Genomic DNA, 21,382 nt, shown 5'->3' with positions numbered 1-21,382 from the left:
TGTCAAGTCTAACCTACCAATCAAAGATGCTCATAGAACTTGATTATGCCAAACTAATGCAGTCCCTAGTTAATCTAGCCGACCACGTTAATTCAACATAACCCTTTTCTATGGCTACCTTCATCAATATGTCAATTGAATTACAACTTACTCTACCATAGCACTCCCCGCTAACACGGCTTACTGCACTACAGTAGAGGGCTACACATAATCCAACCGTTGGCAGAAGGAAAGAAATAACTCAACAGATTGGGTCATTCTTTATAGCTTGAAATGATTCTCAATTAAATTAAGAATGAGGGGTTTTATTAAAAGTTTTATCTCATCAGAAGGTTCGGATTGGTCTATGTGATTCCTACATCTATGTTCTCTAAAGGTATATGGAAACGCATATTGTCCTAAGAGGAACATACGACCTAACTATATAATTAATTACATTAATTAATTATCGGGTTTTTCAAAATAATTATAGAACCTCAACTAGCATAAATCATTCAAATAACGTTGAGGTACTAGTAATTAAGTTGAACTATAATCAATATTATATTTGTGTTCTATTAATTGAAATCAATTTAACAATTTAAATCAATTTGATTAATCTAACACCTATTTACTAAAATAGATGATTGTTGATCCAATTATCTAATTGGGATTAATTGAAAATAATTTTCCAAAAATTAAAATCAATTTGTTTTAAGTTTAATTTTAGAAATCTGAAATAATTTTTTTTTTTTTTTTTTTCAGTGAACCGGTTCGGCCCAACCGGTCTGACCGGTTCGGACCGAAGCGGTCCGGTTCTGTCCGGTCCAGCTGACCCAAATCAGTGGGCCGGGTCAGTCGGACCGGAAACCGGTCTGACCGACCCGAATCCACGTGGATTCGGTCAACTAAATCGCACACAACCATCGAACCGGCCGGTTCGACCGGTTCGATCCGAGTAAACAAAAACCGATGTTTTAAAAACAATTTCAGATCCGATTTTCCAATTTTAAACAATTTTAAAGCTGGAAAAATTCTAAACAATATTTCAAAAATATTTTAAACTTACGAAAACTCCCAATTACATAATACAACGATCACTACTTTAATAAATCGAACATGCATAAAATCATAGCATATTATATGACGCAATTAATTACGCAACGAGCTTTGATACCACTGTTGGGTTTCGGGCACGCATACGCAGCGGAAAACAAAAATTTAATGTGATTTAAACGACTTTAAAGCACACAAGCACATGCCCGACAAATTAAAATCAATTAATTGCGTACCTTTGCGCTTCCAGCGAAATTAAAAAACAACATACATGCTAAATGTTTAACCGAATTTAAAACAATTAACATGCTCGCGTTTAAACCAACTAACATGCTTGCAACGATTAAAACGATTACACATAATCACATAAAATCATACGAAAGCAAACATGTAAACATAGTTTAAACGTAAACGAATCGAATCAAGGGATTCGTGTGTTTACCTCTTGAAGCGTGAGGTAGGAGCGCTTAGCAAGTCGAGATTGCTACGGAAACCAATCCGTACAATCGGGGCAGCAGCGGTGCAGCAGCAGCAACGGCGAGACGGGCCGTGGCGGCGCGTGTAGCTCACGCGCGGTCTTCGGGCGGCGCGTGGGGTTGCGTGCGGCTTCGGCTCGTATGCTGCTCCTCGATTCTTCGATCTTCGATCTTCCTTCTCTCGGATTTCACCTCGTATACTTCGATCTACTAAACACGTGGCACTAGACACGTAATAGTTAGAAAAACGGAAGAAAAAGAGAAGGAAAGAAGCTACCAAGACAATCGGCCGATCAACGGCCGATTCCGGCGAAACGGCGGGGAGGACGGCGGTGGTGGCCGCGGGAGAGAGAGGCCGAGAGAGAGAGAGGTGGACGGCTAGGGTTAGGTTTTGTGTTGTCTCTTTGTGCAAGACCTATAAATCAAGTATTTATATGTCTTGCATAAAACCCTAGCGGGCTTAAGTTGGACCGGGCCCAACAGCTTAAGTCCGTTAGTAGTTTTTCTTGCTCGTCTCTCTTAATTCAATGACCGAAAAATTGCAACGATTACATTTTCGGAATCATTATAATTTCCTCGTCATTACGAGTGCCATCTCTCATTTTCCATCTTTCCAAAAGTGGAAACCCTAGTTCAGTGCACTTTCTAAATTTGGAAACTTCCCGATTTAGAAAGTTCACTAATACGTTCGCCTATTATTTTCCTTTTCTTATTCTCATTCATAATTCCAAATTACGAACGTTGGACTCAATCATATTGATTTCCAGTCATGCAAAGATAAACTATTTTATCTCTGACCGTTTATTCAAAGATCTCATGTGCACGAGCAGTGTGACCCTCGTTGGTTCAGGTGTAAGCTAGCCGTGGGCCCACCACAACCCTTTGTGGTCAAAACTCGTCCCTTAGAGTTACGATTAAGATGAAGCTCGTTTCACCTTAATCACCTAACGAATCAAGATTGGCGTCTAGCAACTACGCGTCATGATTCCCTAGATACAAATGAAGTGCCTGCAAGAACCTTCAGATATAGTTAACGTACAGTACGGTCCCTTCGATTCATATGTCCCGATCGAACTAGAGGCATTGGTTCGTCGAGACCTCTTTATATGTTCGATGACGGTGCGATCGTTCTAAGTGTTGTAATCGTCACGTGCATGACTTAGAGAATCGAATTCTCTAATCATCACTTAGTCAGCTCTGGCCAGAGACTTAGAATGATTACAAACTTTCAGAACACACAGGACATCCAAGACTATTCTAGCGATCGAATCCCCGACTACAATGCACAGATCTCCCACTAGATTTCGGACTGCACGAACACTGGCCCTTGGGATGGTCCTCGGTGGAACTCAGGGATAGGTCACGATACAGCTGGTCCTCTAGTGAAGTCACGGTGATGTCTAGGTCATAAGGACTAATGGTGTACAACTATACCATAGATATCTCTACTCGATTATTGGGAACCACTCAGAGATTTCTAGGGTGAGGGAGTTCAGTGAACTCGTCAACTTACGAGCACCCACTTATGCATGCCGATATCACAATACCGTTTACTGATGAGATGCAGTACACATACACTAAGTGCTAGTCTTCATGGGAAAGGCCGATATCCTCATTAGTGGCGTAACCCTTCGACTAGGAACACGTTTAACAGTTATAATACTTAAGTAAATATCTCACGATCCTAACGATCAATTACTAGTACTTGTAATAAATGTAAGGACTATATCTATGCTTGTGACAAAGGGACAAAGATATAGAATGCCAAGGTGTTTTATCATTAATACGAATAAAGGTTCGTTTATTACAATAATAAATACGAAAGACCACAGCCACATGTTGGCTTGTTGGTCACCTACTCCAACAATCTCCCACTTGACCTAAAGCCAACTACCCATAAATCGCAATCCCATCGACTCTCGATGTTTCTCATGGACCGATCTCGGTAAAGGCTTCGTGAAGGGGTCTGCAACGTTCTCTTCCGAGGTGACTCGTTCAACCTTAACTTCACCTCTATCATTGATCTCTCGGATCACGTGATACTTCCTCAGAATATGCTTCGACTTCTGATGAGATCGTGGCTCCTTAGCTTGCGCCACGGCTCCGGTGTTATCACAGTACAACGGTACTGGATCACTAGCATCAGGAATGACACCCAACTCTTGGATGAATTTCCTTATCCAAGTCCCTTCTTTTGCAGCTTCGGACGCTGCAATGTATTCCGCTTCGGTAGTGGAATCGGCCGTCGTGCTTTGCTTGGAACTCTTCCAACACACGGCACCACCATTAAGCGTGAATATAAATCCAGAATTCGACTTCGAGTCGTCCAAATCCGATTGAAAACTAGAGTCAGTAAAACCCTCTAATTTCAACTCGGCACCCCCATAGACCAAAAATATATCCTTAGTTCTTCGCAAGTACTTGAGGATATCTTTCACGGCTTTCCAGTGAGCCGGGCCGGGAATAGACTGATATCTGCTTGTGACACTCACAGCATACGCAATATCGGGTCTCGTACATAGCATGCCATACATTATGTTTCCTATGGCAGAAGCATAGGGCGTCCTTTTCATCTCCTCGATTTCACTAGGTGTTTGCGGACACATAGATTTCGAGAGACGAACCCCATGGGACATTGGCAAGAATCCCTTCTTGGATTCTTCCATGCTAAACCGTTTCATAACGGTGTCTATGTACAGGCTTTGGGATAAGCCAAGCATCTTTCTCGATTTTTACCGCACATAATGAACGTGGGTGGTGTTGTTCCGTTATTCACGATTTTCTCAATTCGGCCTCCCAAAGATGTCAAAGAAAACATCATGTTAAAGGATCGAATATTCTCCAAAAAATATTTACTTCTTGCATCATTGTTGAAGTAAAGATTGTAAAGAGTTGAAGGACAATCTGTAAGCAAGGGAAGTTCAATCATACCATGTGTATAAAAATCATAAAGAAATGTGCGAAGTTTCTTCTGATTTTATCTCTTAGCATCGACTAATAATGTTAGTTTTTCTCCAAAAAGGAGAGGAAAAAAGAAAACAAAAACAAAAAGAGAACAACAGCTACAACATGGACATTTACATGCGGGAAAAAAAAAAACAAACTCATTTCTTTAGTAGATATTTCAATATTGAAATGTCAGTGTATATATAAAATAAGTATTTTATTTGGAAATATAAATTATTTTCTTATTGGCATAAAAATGAAGCACAGTTTGAATGAATATACAGACGATAAATATACAAAAGTGATATATATCTTACCCTTGTTATAGCATAAGCACGTATTGTCAATCACCAGTTAGGTGGTGTTTGCAAATGATTATTTAAAAGCAGAAGTTAGTGATTGTGATTTAAGTTAGTTTTAAGTGCTTCTTTCTAAAAGTTGGGGGTGTTTGCAAATATTTCGGAAAATAAACTAAAATTGAAAAAGCAGGGTTAGGGGTGCTTTTAAAAAAATAGCTTAAAACAGATTATTTTAAGAGAATCAAAAGCAAAAGTTGATTTTTCAAACACCTAAAAACAGATTATGAGCAAAAAAAACCGCATAATCACTTTCAAAAAGCATTTGCAAACACCACCTTAGTAAAGATGAAGGGTGAAAAAACGATGACAAACAACTCAAGTTAATTAGCACATAAAAAAAGAAAACACGTTGAGAAATAGGGTGACATTAGAAATTTTGTTAGTATGAGAAAATGAACAATGGTGCAGAATTTTGAGTTTACTTTTAGTTAACACATAAGAACGTATGGGTAGAAGGGATAAATTATTCGGGGCAATATGCCAAACACCCTTCATTGGGATTTTAATTCTTGATAAATCCATTATTTATAAATAATATTTGAGATAAATCCAATGGGCCTTAAAAACCATATATGCCCCCACTAATTATTAATTAGTATAACTATTTAATTTAAAAAAAATTACACCCATAATCTACAACCAAATCTTCTCCTAAAATTATTCCTCTCATTACGTTAATTCAGTTTTTTTTCCTTTTCTTTTTTATTTTGTTTAATGGTTTTCTTTATTTCTATTTAAAATAAAATTTTGTAATTATATTATTATTATTTTTTTTCGATTGTTTATTTAAAATTATTTTTTTTCTTATCTATATTTTTCATGTTTTTTATTTTAATTTTTAAAAAATGGTTTTATTTTTATTTTTGTTTTTTCATGGTTTTTCTTTTTTCTTAATTTCGAATTTTTTTTGAAAATGGTTTATTTATTTATTTTTTATTTCCAGTTTTTTTAAATAAAAACCACTCTATATAAAAATAAAAACCACTCTGCATAAACAGCTATATAACCAAGAAAACCACTATATATAACAATTATATAACATGAAAACCACTATGTATATAATTATATAACATGAAAACCACTCTGTATATAAACAACTATATAAACATGAAAACCGCTATATATAAACAGCTATATAAACATGAAAATCACTATATATAAACAGCTATATAAACATGTAAACCACTCTGTATAACCATGAGAGAGAGAGAGAGAGAGAGAGAGAGAGAGAGAGAGAGAGAGAGAGTTGGATAGGGGGAGATAATTCCGTAATTAAATCAGTAACCAACTTCCTAATTATTAGGATTATTTAATGGAAAATATATTATATATCTTTTAATATCAAAATTAAATATACATTATTTCTTAATTAGGGGTATAATAGTGATAATTAAGTGTTTTTAATTAATAAAAATTGTTTTGGATTTATCTTAAAAATGTAAAACAAAATTGGACTCATTGTAATGACACTTGTGTAATGAGGGAGTTTTGTCAAATTTTTCCAAATTATTCCCACGTTCATTAATTGTGGAACAACCGTCGGTGTAATGGTAACTGTTGTTGCCATGATGCTCATGGGAGTGTTCATATTAAAGATTTTTTTTTATTTTGTTTAAAAGTTTTTGTTTTTTAACGGGCATGTAACTTTGGTAAATATAAATATATTTTTTAAGGCACAATAAAATTAAGAGTAAACTGCAAAAAGTACCCCTCTGTAATTTCTAAATAGCAAAAACCCCTCTATGATAAATAAACTAGCAAAAACCTCCCTGTGAAATTATTTAAATAGCACACTCGGCCCATTTCTCATTTGAGTGTTGCATATAAAAAGACACAAATACCCCCGGGATTTTGCAATTAATAAATTCTTATGTTTTTAAAATATTTTAATTATTTTATTTTTGTTATATCTTAATTATAAACGTACAATGGGGTCTTTAATTTATTTTTATTTTTATTATCACATAATTTTTGTATATATTTTAAATTATCGGTACATCAAAAGAAAACTTAAATTCCATTATTATGTATTTAAAAAAATCTATACTTAATTTAATTAACAAATTTTTAATATTTTTTAATTTAATTATTTACTATTTTTTAACAATATTTTAATTTCTAAACAATCAAATTAAAAGGAAAATATATATACATATAATATATATACATATAAATCCATTTTTAGGGTCAATTTCGTCATTTCACGTCCAAAAACCAACTTCCAGTCGCGCAACCCGCGAGTGAGCCACACTTACGTCAACCGGGGGGTTTTTTGCCTTTGACTAAATTTCACAGGGGGGTTTTTGCTATTTAGAAATTACACAGGGGTACTTTTTGCAGTTTACTCTAAAATTAATGTAGTGGGGGTGGGGGTTTATTTTGACGTGGGAAATCATGGGCATGTGCAAATTCTTAGTTCACATTTTCTTTATTTTGACTTAGTCTCTTTTTTTATTATTTTTTATTTAATGCATATAATTTTATGTGCAAATATAAATTCTGCTTATTTGCAAACACAAAAATTGCCTATTATGTTGGGAATTATATAGATTCAATTTGTTGATATAGCGTATGTTAATGAAAAAAATTGTAACTATATTAATTATTTATTATTTATTTTGTACTCATTTTCCTTTTTCTCTTTTTTCTTAAGAAAAAATTAAATAATATTTAACCATATATTTTTATTAGAAATTTTTATTTTATAAGATCAATATTTTATTTAACATTTAACCAAACTATCAAGAACAATGATTTATTTAACAGTTAACCAAACTATCATATGCATATATTAATTATGAACCAAAATTATATTTAAATTCTAAACATAGAATTTATAGTTAATGATAATAGTTTTGTTTTATTAGGTTTTGTAAAATTACAAAATAAAATACTGGGTTTAATACTATAATCAAAACATTTTATTTGTAATAGTTTAATTTTGTTTCTAATACACAATCCTAAACTGATAATCCTCATTTTATGTAGGTTTGAACTCGTTTATTTATATTTGACATAATAAATACATGAGTAAACTGAACAAAGTAATGATAAAAACATAGAATTAGAACTACTTGACATGATAAAAGTAGATGAAATGTAATTTCAAACACTACAACTAAAATAGCGACTAAAATTTATAAAATTTGAAAACATAAATAAACTAAATACTAAATGTCTAAAACTGAAAAACGAAAGTGTTCTGACAAAACATAACATTAAAATATGCAAAGATTAAAAAAAAAATACTCAAATTCTACGAATCACTTCGAAAGCTTCTCAATCTTGATCTTCTTTAACGCTGTAGTAGAGGACATCTGAGTTGTATCATCGTGAGATAAATTAGATATAGCACCCTCGTCAACTCGCTTCTCACCCAAATAAATGATAGGAGTATTGTCATCAATACTTGTACTCAAAGCCTACAAAATATTTACACGAAAATTATATGTTAATAGTATTTCCAATTTATAGATTCATCAAATATACTTGATCATGTGTTTAATTAATTGGATAATATATATGCAGTACATTAGAACTGTCATCTTGATGCTGAACAAAATTTCCAATGGATTCGTCTTCGTCGGATTCCTGCAATATAAATAAATAAATATAGATGTGCTCATTGCAATAAAAAAAATACGTACATAATATGTATTTTTTTGGTATACACCTTGATGCAGTACATAGCCTTAAATTGGCGAATAAGTTCTTCTTCATCGTGCATCGACTTAATAGTATAGAGGGGCCAATTCTTTTGTATGTTCATTGCACCGATTTGAACTTTAAAAAGAAATTCCTTGTTAAGTATTGTGTCAAACTCAATAGGGAATTTATTAGTACAGTCTTCCTACATAAAAAGTACATGCGATACATTGTGTTAATAATATATATGAAATAATTTTGAATAATTTGAGCAAACAGATTCGTCAAAAATTATTACCGCTTTTGAATCTCCAATTACATCTGACGCGCTTTTCCCAATAAATTGACTAATGATTCGATAAAAAATGACCAAATCAATCGACCCGGTACTGTCTATAACCGTAACCTCAATGCGAAATCTGTACAAAATAAATATATATACATATATATATAGATATATATATATATATATACATATATATATATATATATATATATATATATATATATATATATATATATATATATATATATATATATATATGTGTGTGTGTGTGTGATTGTAAAATTATGAATTATTAATTAAATTTTTTGTATTGAGTCAAACGTATGTGAAAAATACCTTGGAACAGCAACGACATATATATCACATTAGTCACAGAAGTACTTCACTCCAGCTGGTTGAACCTTTTTGCAACATTTTTCGCATGATACGTACCACCAATTCTTATTGGAATTAATTTTGATGACATTTGCAAGCAACAATACATCACATTCCTACAATATCGATATAGAATTACTTTGTTGTTCGAAAATAATATCACATGTAATTGATGATAGTACATAACATACATATGTTGCATCAACCAATTCTTGTATAGTCATTCGGTCGGTTTGTAGAATGATAGCAAACGTAGACTTAGAATATTTACTTGATATGCTTATCGACTGGGTGAATGTCATATCTCCTTTCAAAAGTCTGGGTATATAAAATCATTTAAGACATAATATATATATATATATATATATATATATATATATATATATATATATATATATATATATATATATATTAACATGAAACAATTATGGACAAACAAACCTTTCTTTGTACTCAACAATTTGAGGCAAGGCAGGATTTATGAGCATCCTTGTTGCATTGTAGAAACTGGCAATACTATAATTCTCTGAAATATTATTCAAAACATACAAATTAATTTAAACTATATATCTATCTTTCTATATAAACAAAACTGAACTTTAACTAATAAGTAATAAAGAATAATTATGAAAATAATATGTGGAAAGTGGATATATATTGTAGTAATTTATAAATTTTAAAAATAATAATTTACCTTGGAAGCTCTTTATTTGACACAGTTGTAAAATAACAATGATAGGAGATTGTGCATCATGTTTGGCTAGAAAACTTTCGAAATCATCAACATAATTGTTCCACAGTGCACATTTAAGAGTGTTGCCTCTAAAAATGTACAAAATATTTTTGTCCAATAAGATGTCAGTGAATATACATGAATAAAAAATTACAAAACTATTAAACCAAAAAAGAAAAATACAAACTCTAAATTCTGAAGAACCACCTCCATTAGGTTGTCTTTCCTTCCATTTTTCGATACGTCCTTCATTGGTTTTTTTTCAATAACATGACCAATGATATCTTAAAAACCAAAAAAAAAATATAATCTTTATAAATCAAAGAACTACATATGAATAAAATATGGTGGAATGTTAAAAAAATATTTATTTAACTAATGCAAGAGTGTTTTTGATTACCTATGAGCAAACTTTCATCTGCACCATTTATGACCTTGCTGAAACTCATAAAGTCGAAGCTCAGGGTAGGGATCATGTCGGCAGCAAACTCGGTGACCGTGGTAGCGCCTACAATGGTAATTTTATTCATATGTAGCGTAGCACGGTTAGTGGAATCATTTTGAGCAACCAACACATTACGGAACATGTAAGTTTTTCCTTCTTTCAAATTTTTTTTAAACTTGTTGAAGTGTTATTGTGTGACCGAATCTTGTATCTTCCCTCCCTGTCATAATTAGAAGACGTTATTATACATGTATACATTTATTCTACGTTTTTCGTGAGGTTTGGCCACGTTTTGGTGGCTACGGCGTGACTTTTGGAGGTGTTTTCCGGCGGAGATAGGTCGAAGGTGTGTTGACGGCCATTCTTTCCGACGGTGTGTAGACGGCCGCCGTTAGGGTTCCGGCAAATCTTGACGGCTAGGTTTTTTTTCCGAAGCCTTGGCGGCTAGGGTTTCGGTGAGCTTTGACGGCTAGGGTTTCTTGGTGGGCTTTGGCGGCTAGGGTTTGGGTAGATTAGGGTTAGGGAGACACAAGGGGTTAGGATTGAGGCGTCGCCTCAATGGTGCGGAAGAAGGCCGCGGTTGCGGTCGGGAAAGGGAAAGGTGTGGCCGGCAAAGGAGATGGCGTGGCTTCGGCTCCCCCCGTTGCAATTCCGGCAGTAGGTCCGATGGAGACGACGACAACATCCCCAATTCCACATGCCGAAACATCAAAGGCAGGTGAAATTCGGGGATCTACAACGGGGCTACACTCCGGCGATGGTGAACGAATGAATTGGTCCCAATTCTTCAAAGGAAACCCGCCACCACCGGAGGATTTGGCTTTGGACTCGGTGAAAGGATTGAACGACACGGACGTCCTTCGTTTTGAGGAAGCCGACGAGGTAGATTGGGGTACGAAAGGCGTGTTCTTGGCCGTTGCTTATTTTCCGGGGAAATTCCCCGGAGTTGACGCCATACGCGCAATCAAGGCACAATGGGAGGTCCCGGTGAAATTTCAAATTCATCGTACGGGGTGGATTGTGTTCAAATTCACAACGGACCAAGATCGAACGAAGGTGGTGGAGATGGGGAAGTTTGAGCAAGATCCAAAATGTAAACAAGAACCAAGCAACAACCACTGATCTAAAACCATAGATCTACCCCGAACTCACACTGAGTTGACTCACCAACACATACACAGTCAACTCAGTCACAAACTCACCCTCTCCACTCAGCACAAACCCTCCCTACTCAGCACAAACCCAGGTTTCCTAACTCAGAGTTCCTCAATCATTTACATAAGAGTATCAAGGTTTGAAAACACTCAATTTGAATAAAAGGTAAGTCACACTTCTCTCTCTCTCTCTCTCTCTCTCTCTCTCTCTCTCTCTCTCTCTCTCTCTCTCTCTCTCTCTCTCTCTCTCTCTCTCTCTCTCTCTCTCTCTCTCTCTCTCTCTCTCTCTCAGCACAATATCTATACACGGAAATTCAACGGTCCTTAGCATTAATTTTGTGTTGCGACGGCAAGGACACCCATTGTCCGGCTAGACCTGCGACGGTGTCGCTGGAAAACGACAATCGGTGACGAAACACAGTAGAGAGAGAATGGGACAAGAGGAGAGAGAAGCGGCGCAGCTGAAAAGTGAGGTGCTAGGGTTTGAGGGAGAATGGTAAGATAGAGGAGACGAACTACCAAGATCAATCTCACACAATAGACGGTCAAGATTGGGTTTGACCAGATCAGTGGGCTTAAGTTGTTGTTGGGGCCGATTCCTTGAGTTAGGCTGCAATTTGTAACGAATGACCCTGATCACCAAAGATCATTTATTGGGCTCAAAACCAAACAAATTCTCTACCTGAGACCAATAAAGAATTTTATGAACACACTTAATGAATTAGGATCATCATTGTCGTAATTTTGAATCTTAAATACTAATCACGCATATTTTAGTAGAAGATTCCACAATATTTTATCAAAAATGATGTAATCACCAAGATAAATTTTTTTTAAGACCACAGAGAATTTTAAAAAATCACAAAAGCTATCAAACAGAAAGCTCAGAAGAGATACACACATCAAGTATAAATCTCAATTTATGTTTCAATCATGTTTTCAGACTATGTTCAGGATTCTCAAACTGTTAGAGTAGGTGACCGAAGAGCCAACTAATTGTTGTGTTTTCTCACGCCACTCGTAAATAATCTATTTTGTATTAATGATAAATACCTCCCTTGGCATTCTGTATCTTTATCCCTTGGAGAAGCGTAGATATAGTCCTTACAGTTACTTAATTACTATAAATATATCTAGTAGAATCGTGAGATTATTTATTTAAGTATTGTAACTATTAAACGTGGTTCCTAATCAACGGGTTACGCTACTAATGAGGATATCGGCCTTTCCCATTCGAGACTGGCACTTAGTGTATGTCTGTAGCGTCTCATCAGTCAACGATATTGTGACATCGGCATACATAAGTGGGTGCTCATAAGTAAGTTTATGAGTTCACTGAACTCCCTCAATCTAGAGATATCTAAGTGGTTTCCAATAATCGAGTAGAGGTTTCTATGATATAGCTGTACACCATTAATCCTTAAGACCCAAACATCACCGTGACTTCATTAGAGGACCAGCTGTATCGTGACATGTCCCTGAGTTCCACCGAGAACTGCCCCAAGGGCCAGTGTTCGTGCTGTCCGAAATCAAGTGGGAGGTCTGTGCATTGTAGTAGGGGATTCGATCGCCTGATCAGTCATGGATATCCTTTGTGTTCTTACGATTTATAATCAATGAAGTCTGTGGCCACAGCTGAAAGTGTCGTGATTAGAGAAATATGTTTCCCTAAGTCAAACGTGAACGGATTATATAATCAAGAACGTCCACACAGTTATTGAACTCATAAAGAGGTCTCGACGAACCAATGCCTCTAGTTCAATCGGGATATATGTATCGAAGGGATCGAACTGTACGTTAACTATATCACACGGTTCTTGCAGGCACTTCATTTGTATCTAGGGAATCATGACGCGTAGTTGCTAGACGCCAATCTTGATTCGTTGGGTAGTTAAGTTGAAATTAGCTTCAACTTAATTATAACTCTAGGGACGAGTTTAAACCTCAATGGGTTGTGGGCCCACGGATAGCTTACACCTGAACCATCGAGGGTCACACTGCTCGTGTACTTGAGATCCTTAATGCAACGAGCTAAGATTAATTAGTTAATCTTAGTGTAATTGGAAGTCAATATGATTGAGTCCAACTTTCGTAATTGTTAAGATTAATTAGTTAATCTTAGTGTAATTGGAAGTCAATATGATTGAGTCCAACATTCGTACTTGAGATCAGCAAACATGTTTGATTAGTAGGAGTGGGAAGAGCAGCTAGCCATCTTCTCGAGTCTTCGTTCAATTCACGCTTCAAGGGTAAAATATCATTTTTCCTAATTAATATATATATATTAATTAATTTATATTAATTGAGATTAATGTATGTTAATTAATTATTAAATCACATGAATCTATATGTTCAATTATGTGTTTATGTGAATCGTTCGTTGAACATGTTTATTATTTCATTTCATTTTCGAGCATGCTATGATGATTTAATTTATGTCACTTAAATTAATTATATATGCGAGCATTTTTGTCGGTGATTGGAAGCGAAAAGGTATGCAATTAATTGTAATTATTGTGCACGTGTTTGTTTATATAAGTTAGTTTATATAAATAAAATATTTTTTTTTTGTTTTCCGCTGCGTACACGTGCATGATCCCCAACAGTGGTATCAGAGCTACGCTTTCGCAAATAATTGCCTACGTGTTTATTGATTTCGATTGCATGTGAATAGTTTATTGAATTGATTGAATTGGTGAAATTGAAATTGAGTTGGTTTAATTTTAATTTGATTTTAAAATTGGATTTGATCGATCTTAAAATTGGAATTAGAAAATTGGATTTTGGTTTTTAAAATTGAATTTGATCGATTTTAAAATTGGAATTGGAAATTGGATTTAAAATTAAAACTGGATTTGAATTTAAATTCTAAAATTTCCTTTTGACAACTGCCCGAACCGGACAGCTCGGTCCGGCCGGTCCAACCGGTCCGACCGTGTCTTACCGGTTCAGACAGCCGGATTTTAAATTTATTAAAAAAAAGGGTTTCTTTTTCTAGAAATTAAAATTAAATCAAAATTGATTTTTAAATTTCTGAAATTATTTATCAATTAAAGCCCAATCCAAATATTCAATCCATTAATCAATAATGTTCAATAAATGAGTGTTTGATTAATTAATTAATTTAAACGTTAAATTATTTTCATTAATAGAACACACGTATAATGGTGATTATACTTCAGCTTAATTAATTGTACCTTAATCTTATTTGATTGATTTATGTTGATTAAGGTCCTTTAATTATTTTGAAACAAATCCACATATAATTTAAGTCGAATGTTCCTTTAGGACAATATGCGTTTCCATATACCTTTAGAGAACATAGTTGTAGGAATCCAATCGACCTGTCCAATATTTCTAATGAGATAACAACAAAACAATAATAAATCCTTCATTCTTAATTTATTAAGAATTATTTCAAGCTATAAAGAAAAAGCAATTTGTATAATTTTTCTTTCCTTCTACCAACAGTTAAATTATGTGTAGCCCCTTGCAATAGTGCAGTGAGCCGTGTTAGCGGGGAGTGCTATAGTTGGTTAATCTGTAATTTAATTGACATAATGATGAAGGTAGCCATAGAAAGGGTTATGCTAGATTAACGTGATCGGCTAGATTAACAAGGGGCTGCATTAGTTTGGTATAATTAGTTATATAGTATCTTTGATTGCTAGGTTAGACTTGACACACGAAGATTTTGAATTCGCGAGATTAACATAGGTCATTATCAAGTGTGAGGAAAATATATCTTTAGGGTCATATAACGATATGATTGATGAGATGTACCTTTGGACAAATGTAATCGGGCTGGATTAACTACGGGTTACATTTGCCTATTGGACCTAAAGCCCCTTAAAAGAAAAATAAGTTTTCTCGTTTGTCTGGTAGAGGGTAGTGGAATTCGATAAAATTTAGTGGGAGTACAATTAAATGATAAAAGTCCAAATATTTAATTGCAATCATTAATAACGAATTATCTGTTATAAGTCTACTTAAAGCTTTTCTGTATAAATGCTAAGAATCTTTTATCGTCAATTCTCGACACTAACAAAACTTAATGGCAACAATTACCTTGATTTGTTCAATAAACATTCGTTTGGTGCTTTTGATCCAAGAGAAATTGTGCATACTCAAATACACACTAACCAAACTTCATGATAACTCGACTCACTAGGAAACCACCACTTATTAGAAGTGGAAGAATCGTGTCCGTTATGAACAAATACTATATGATAGCGTTTGGTCACCCGAGTTAGCAAGGAACTATGAGAATCATCTTTATGTTGTTGACACAAAGTCTCCTCGAGATCGTGTGTGGTGAGAGCATTATGACAATGAGGTTTGTGACGACTAAGGAGATGATGACTCCGGTCCATGAGCATGGTTTAAGATGACTCGCTCCCAAAGAAGTTGCGTGACCACAATGTCGTTCTTCCACCAGAGTTCTCGGTGAATCTCATGCTTCCAATATGGAACATTCATAATTAATTTCAATGAGAATATGGTTGAATCTATTTTTGAAAGAGTTGGTCAACATGTTGAAATACGAGTCAGTTAAAAAGGAAGAAACGTTTGTTTTGCCGTCGGCACCTTCTATATCTTTTCTTAAGAACAGTTCAAAGTCAAAAAAGAGAGCAAAACGAAAATAGTTTCCAGCCGAGCAAAAGATAAACTAGGGTTGAATCGAGTATTCGCGAGGATAAGGAAAACAAGCATGTAAGTGATGCTTGCTTCCAATGTGGAAATACAAGACCATTGGGTTGTTAGAGTAGGTGACCAACAAGCCAACTTGTGGCTATGGTCTTCCCATTTATTCTTGTAATAAATACTTATTTTCGTATTAATGATAAAAACACATTGGTATTCTATATATTTGTCCCTTTGTCATAAACATAGATATAGTCCTTACAGTTATTACAAGTACTAGTAATTGATCTTTAGGATCGTGAGATATTTACTTTAGTATTATAACTGTTAAACGCGTTCCTAGTCGAAGGGCTACGCCACCAATGAGGATATCGGGCTTTCTCATTAAGAGACTAGCACTTAGTGTATGCGTACTGCATCTCATCAGTAAACGGTATTGTGATATCGGCATGCATAAGTGGGTGCTCGTAAGTTGACAGTTCACTGAACTCCCTCACCCTAGAAATCTCTAAGTGGTTCTCAATAATCGAGTAGAGATATCTATGGTATAGTTGTACACCATTAGTCCTTATGACCTAGACATCACCGTGACTTCACTAGAGGACCAGCTGTATCGTAACTTGTCCCTGAGTTCCACCGAGAACAACCCCAAGGGCCAGTGTTCGTGCAGTCTGAAATCTAGTGGGAGGTTTGTGCATTGTAGTCGAGGATTCGATCGCTAGAATAGTCTTGGATGACATGTGTGTTCTCATAGTTTGTAATCTCCAAGTCTCTGGCCAGAGCTGACTAACTGATGATTAGAGAATTCGATTCTCTATGTCATGGACGTACCAATTACAACACTTAGAACGATCGCATAGTCATTGAACTACTAAGGAGGTCTCGATAAACCAATGCCTCTAGTTCAATCAGGACATATGAATCGAAGGGATCGTATTGTACGTTAACTATCACTATGCCAAAACAGATTTCAGGCGACGTTTTTTTGCGACGAAAAAACCACGTTTGCGACGAAATTTGTAATTTTGCGACGTTTATTTTGCGACGAAATTTGCCGCGAAAAAAGTCAAAAAAATGCCCGTCGCAAATATGTGCGACGTTTTTGTTATAACGTCGCAACAGCTTGCGACGATTACGTATAACCGTCGCAACGTTGTAATTTTTTCGTCTGCTGATTTATTGCGACGATTTTTCAAATATGTCGCAAATTCCGACCACCAACCGCGACTCATATATATCGTCGCAAATGTTTTGCGACTATTATTTCCGAAATGTTTTCGTCGCAATTGTTTTTAGCTTTGCGTCGTTTTTTTGATAAAGTCGCACAGTTTTGTTACGAAATTGCGACGAATATACAGTTATTGTCGCAAAAAAATTTCTGCTATTGCGACTAATATCCATAAAACGTCGCAAATATATAAATATTTTTATTTAATATTTTACTGATTTTTATTTTAATGGTTATTTGACCTGTAATAATAAATAATTCCAATATAATTAAATACACAAAAACATTAAACAATCCAAAACATTCTTCCAAAACATAAAATCGTCGAAACATTCCAAAACACATAATCATCAAACACAAAATCATCCAAAAATTCTATCAAAACACAAGATAATGCAAATAACAACTTAAATCATCCAAACATGAAATAAAAGTACCCAAAACCAATGTTGTAGAGGAAACTAGTTGTCGTCGCTGGGTGGATTCTGGGGATGGAACTCGACACCTTGAGCCCTAAAATATTCGACCATGGCTTTCATAGTACTCTGCATTTGATTCATCTCGTCCTTTAAAGTTTGATTGTCTTCTTTCAAAGCCGCTATTTCTTCATCTCTAGCAACAGAAGATAAGTTGGACCTCGCCCCTTTCTTTGAACTTGAGCAACCAAGTCCTAGTCTTTTAGTTTTTCCTAGTACTCGTTCGCAAGCAATCGTGTTAGCGGTGCTTTCATCACTCCCATCATTCATACATTCTTGATAGACTCTGTCCAAATCCGCCTGAGTAATATAAAAAAGTGTATTAACACTAATTACTTGATACAAAGTATAAAATAAAATAATAATTCAAATGAAAATATACCAACTAATTTGCTCAACCCAAACATTTTCAAGTAAACAAAAACACAATAATTCATATATAAAGATCGACCAACTACATTAAAGACCGGCAAATGCATCATAACAACAAAGAAAGCCGGAGGAAAAAACTTCTCCAAGTCGCATAGTATTTTTACAATATCAGAGTGAAGCTTTTGGAAGTCATCAAACTTGCTGGTTTTGGAACACAATCCTCGAAAAAAATTACACAATCGGATAATGGCGGAAGCCATCTTTGTCGGTAACCCCACATTGCGAACCGCTAAGGGAAGCAATTGTTGCATTAAAACATGATAGTCATGACTCTTCAACCACCCTATTTTATCTTCATTAACGCAACGGGCTATATTTGATGCATAACCATTAGGGACCTTAATGCTTGCTATAACATCACACACAGCTTTCTTAGATTGAGCAGACATCTTGTGATATTTCCCCAATTTAGGAACTAAATTGGGAAATCGTGGACCAGATTTTCCCGGCGGTGGTTTTTTTATTTTTTCGATATCCTCTTTGGCATTGTCGAAACCATCGCTTTTGTTAAGAATATTTAACAGCCACTTAAGTAACAACTCACCAATATTTTTCTCGATGTGCATGACATCCAAATTGTGACGTATCAGATTATCCTTCCAATAAGGCAATTCAAAGAAAATACTTCTCTTCCGCCATTGAGAATCTTTATGAACTGCTTGACCTGCCCCAAATATAACATTGATTCCATCTGTCTGTGATAAAACCTCGTCGCCCGAAGGTGGAGGTGGTGCCCCTTCCTCGGGAAAACGACTGTGGCCCATAAAACACTGTTTGTTCGATTTGTACAGCCGCTCAGATACTGTATTTTCACCACAACTTGGGCAAGCAAGATAGCCACTTGTGCTCCATCCTGATAAGTTACCATATGCTGGAAAATCATTGATAGTCCACAAAATGGCCGCTCGTATATTGAAGTACTGTTTGGTGGATGCATCAAAGGTTCTAATTCCAGTAACCCACAACTCTTTCAGCTCCTCTATCAGTGGCTGCAAATAAACATCGATGCCATTTTTCGGTCCTTGAGGACCAGAAATAAGCAAAGACATCATCATAAAAGAACGTTGCATGCACATATTTGGTGGTAAGTTGTAAGTCATTAGAATAACCGGCCACGTGCTATACTTACTACTCAATGATCCAAATGGATTGAATCCATCTGTAGCCAAGCCGAGCCTTACGTTTCGGGGGTCTGAAGCAAATGAATCATGCTTCTTATCAAATTCTTTCCACCCATCAGAATCGGCAGGGTGCCTTAAACAACCATCGTTACACCGAGACTCAGCATGCCATCTCATATGAATTGATGTTTTCTCGCATATGAACAAACGTCTGAGTCTAGGAATTAACGGGAAGTGTCGGGGGACTTTCTTAGGTACTCTTTTGCGATGAGAGGTTGAACAACTTGGTTCATTTTCTGTGGGACTCTTCCATCTTGAAGCATCACACACTTTGCATTTGTCCAAGTCTTTGTCATTCTTCCAGAACAACATACAATCATTCTCACATGCATCAATTTTGACATAACCGCATCCCAACTTCCCGATAAGCTTCTTAACTTCATAGAAAGAATCGGGAATATTTAGGGAAGGAATCTTTTTCATAAGTTGGAGGGTTTCTGAAAATGTCTTATCGCTCATTTTACCCCGAGATTTGATTTTATAAAAGTCCATCATGAAGGAAAGTTTAGAGTTATCAGTGCAACCTTCATATAAAGGGATACACCACTCTTCAATGAGTTTGCGGAGATCATCACTTTCTGAGCTGGACTCTTCACCTAGGGCATGTTGAGCAGGATTGAGACATGCTTGCAATAATTCATCCATTGTGGGATTAATATCGGCACTCATGTCATCGTCTTCATTCAAATGTACAACACCAAACCCCCCTACTTCACTAGCTTCTTCTTCGTTTACTTCGCAAAGAACCCTACGGTACTCTTCATCAGACTCCAAATGCATTACCCATTGTCCTTTGCCATAGGATTTATCCCAGCCCCTCCAAAGTAAATGCTCATGAACGAATTCACGATCCCCGACTTTTCGACATTTGCAGTCTCTACATGGACACCTTATTTTGTCATCAATGGCCGCCTTATCGAAAGCAAAGTCGAGAAATTCTAAACAACCATTTTGAAATGCGTCTAATCGATGATCATCTAGCAAAACCCAACTCCTATCCTTCGGCATTTTTACTTAGAATATATTCGCAACTGAGGAACATAGAAGGTAACGAGAGAGTTAAATTTATATATTCGTCTCTCTCGGAATAATTTAATTTCGGAGTATATATATAGTAGGGATTCCTTCATTACCAAGAAAAGAAAGAAAAAACAAATGCGATGACGTTCGAACCCAAATTGATTTTCTAAATAGATATTGAACTGTATTTACGTTCTATTTGATTTTAATATAATTATGTTGAATCCAAACAAATTCTAGTCTAATATAATATGAACCGCGTTCAAGATGAGTTTTAAATTAAATGCGATATATATTTGAACTTGATTTGTTGCTATTATACATGTAAGTATGTAACTAGAAAATAATAGTAATGTCTCGCAAGAGAGCCAGTGTCAACCATGTTCGAATCCCCTTATTCGCTAGGTCTAGCTGGAAAAAAATGGAAATAACGAATTCCGAATGGATCTGGTCTAAATTTTCCGATATTCGAATAAGTTTTTTATTTCAATTTTTGAAATTTTGATTTATTATTTTTTAGAATGAAAATTTTCATTTCAGAAAAAAAAAAAAAAAAAAAAAGAGTAGATATATAAAAAGTGCTTATTCCATCTCTCAGATTTCCATCCTACCCACAACAGTGAAAATTATATTTTCCATCCTCAAACATTACGCACTTATTCTGAGTTAATTCATCAATTGAAAGCATAATTTGATGGCCTATTGATGAGAGCAATCAATTACATTCAAATTATGCACCTTATATATTTTCAAATACGAGAAAACATAATTGATAACAAAAAAAATGATTCTCAAATATTCAAAAACTTACCCTCGACGGCGGAGTGAATCGAAGAACGGCGGAGTGCAGTGGTGGCAGGGGCAGCGGCAGCGGCAACGGCAACGGCGGGAGCGGGAGCGGCAACGGTGGGAGCGGGAGCGGCAACGGCGGGAGCAAGAGCGGCAAC

General features: G+C 35.5%; 2 protein-coding genes across 2 annotated transcripts; both read right to left on the bottom strand.

Moving 5' to 3' along the window:
• Window positions 1–8,079: 8,079 nt before the first annotated feature.
• On the bottom strand, window positions 8,080–10,442 carry LOC105961337 (uncharacterized). The gene is made up of 8 exons (XM_088817931.1): window positions 10,256–10,442; window positions 10,043–10,139; window positions 9,817–9,944; window positions 9,564–9,648; window positions 8,760–8,808; window positions 8,490–8,666; window positions 8,348–8,407; window positions 8,080–8,238 (listed from the first exon to the last, which is right to left on the bottom strand). Exons 1-8 carry the CDS (start codon window positions 10,440–10,442, stop codon window positions 8,080–8,082), a joined length of 942 nt encoding a protein of 313 aa, XP_088674057.1.
• Window positions 10,443–17,612: 7,170 nt separating this feature from the next.
• Window positions 17,613–20,423, bottom strand: LOC105961336 (uncharacterized). The gene is made up of 2 exons (XM_088817928.1): window positions 18,185–20,423; window positions 17,613–18,102 (listed from the first exon to the last, which is right to left on the bottom strand). The coding sequence occupies exons 1-2, from the start codon at window positions 20,421–20,423 to the stop codon at window positions 18,065–18,067; spliced, it is 2,277 nt and encodes a 758-aa protein (XP_088674054.1). The 3' UTR covers window positions 17,613–18,064.
• Window positions 20,424–21,382: the final 959 nt, after the last annotated feature.

The sequence above is a fragment of the Erythranthe guttata genome, chromosome 5 (assembly GCF_056151865.1).
Source record: "Erythranthe guttata isolate IM_541 chromosome 5, IM_541, whole genome shotgun sequence".
Classification (NCBI taxonomy): Eukaryota; Viridiplantae; Streptophyta; class Magnoliopsida; order Lamiales; family Phrymaceae; genus Erythranthe; species Erythranthe guttata.
This window is presented reverse-complemented; position numbering and strand designations above follow the sequence as displayed.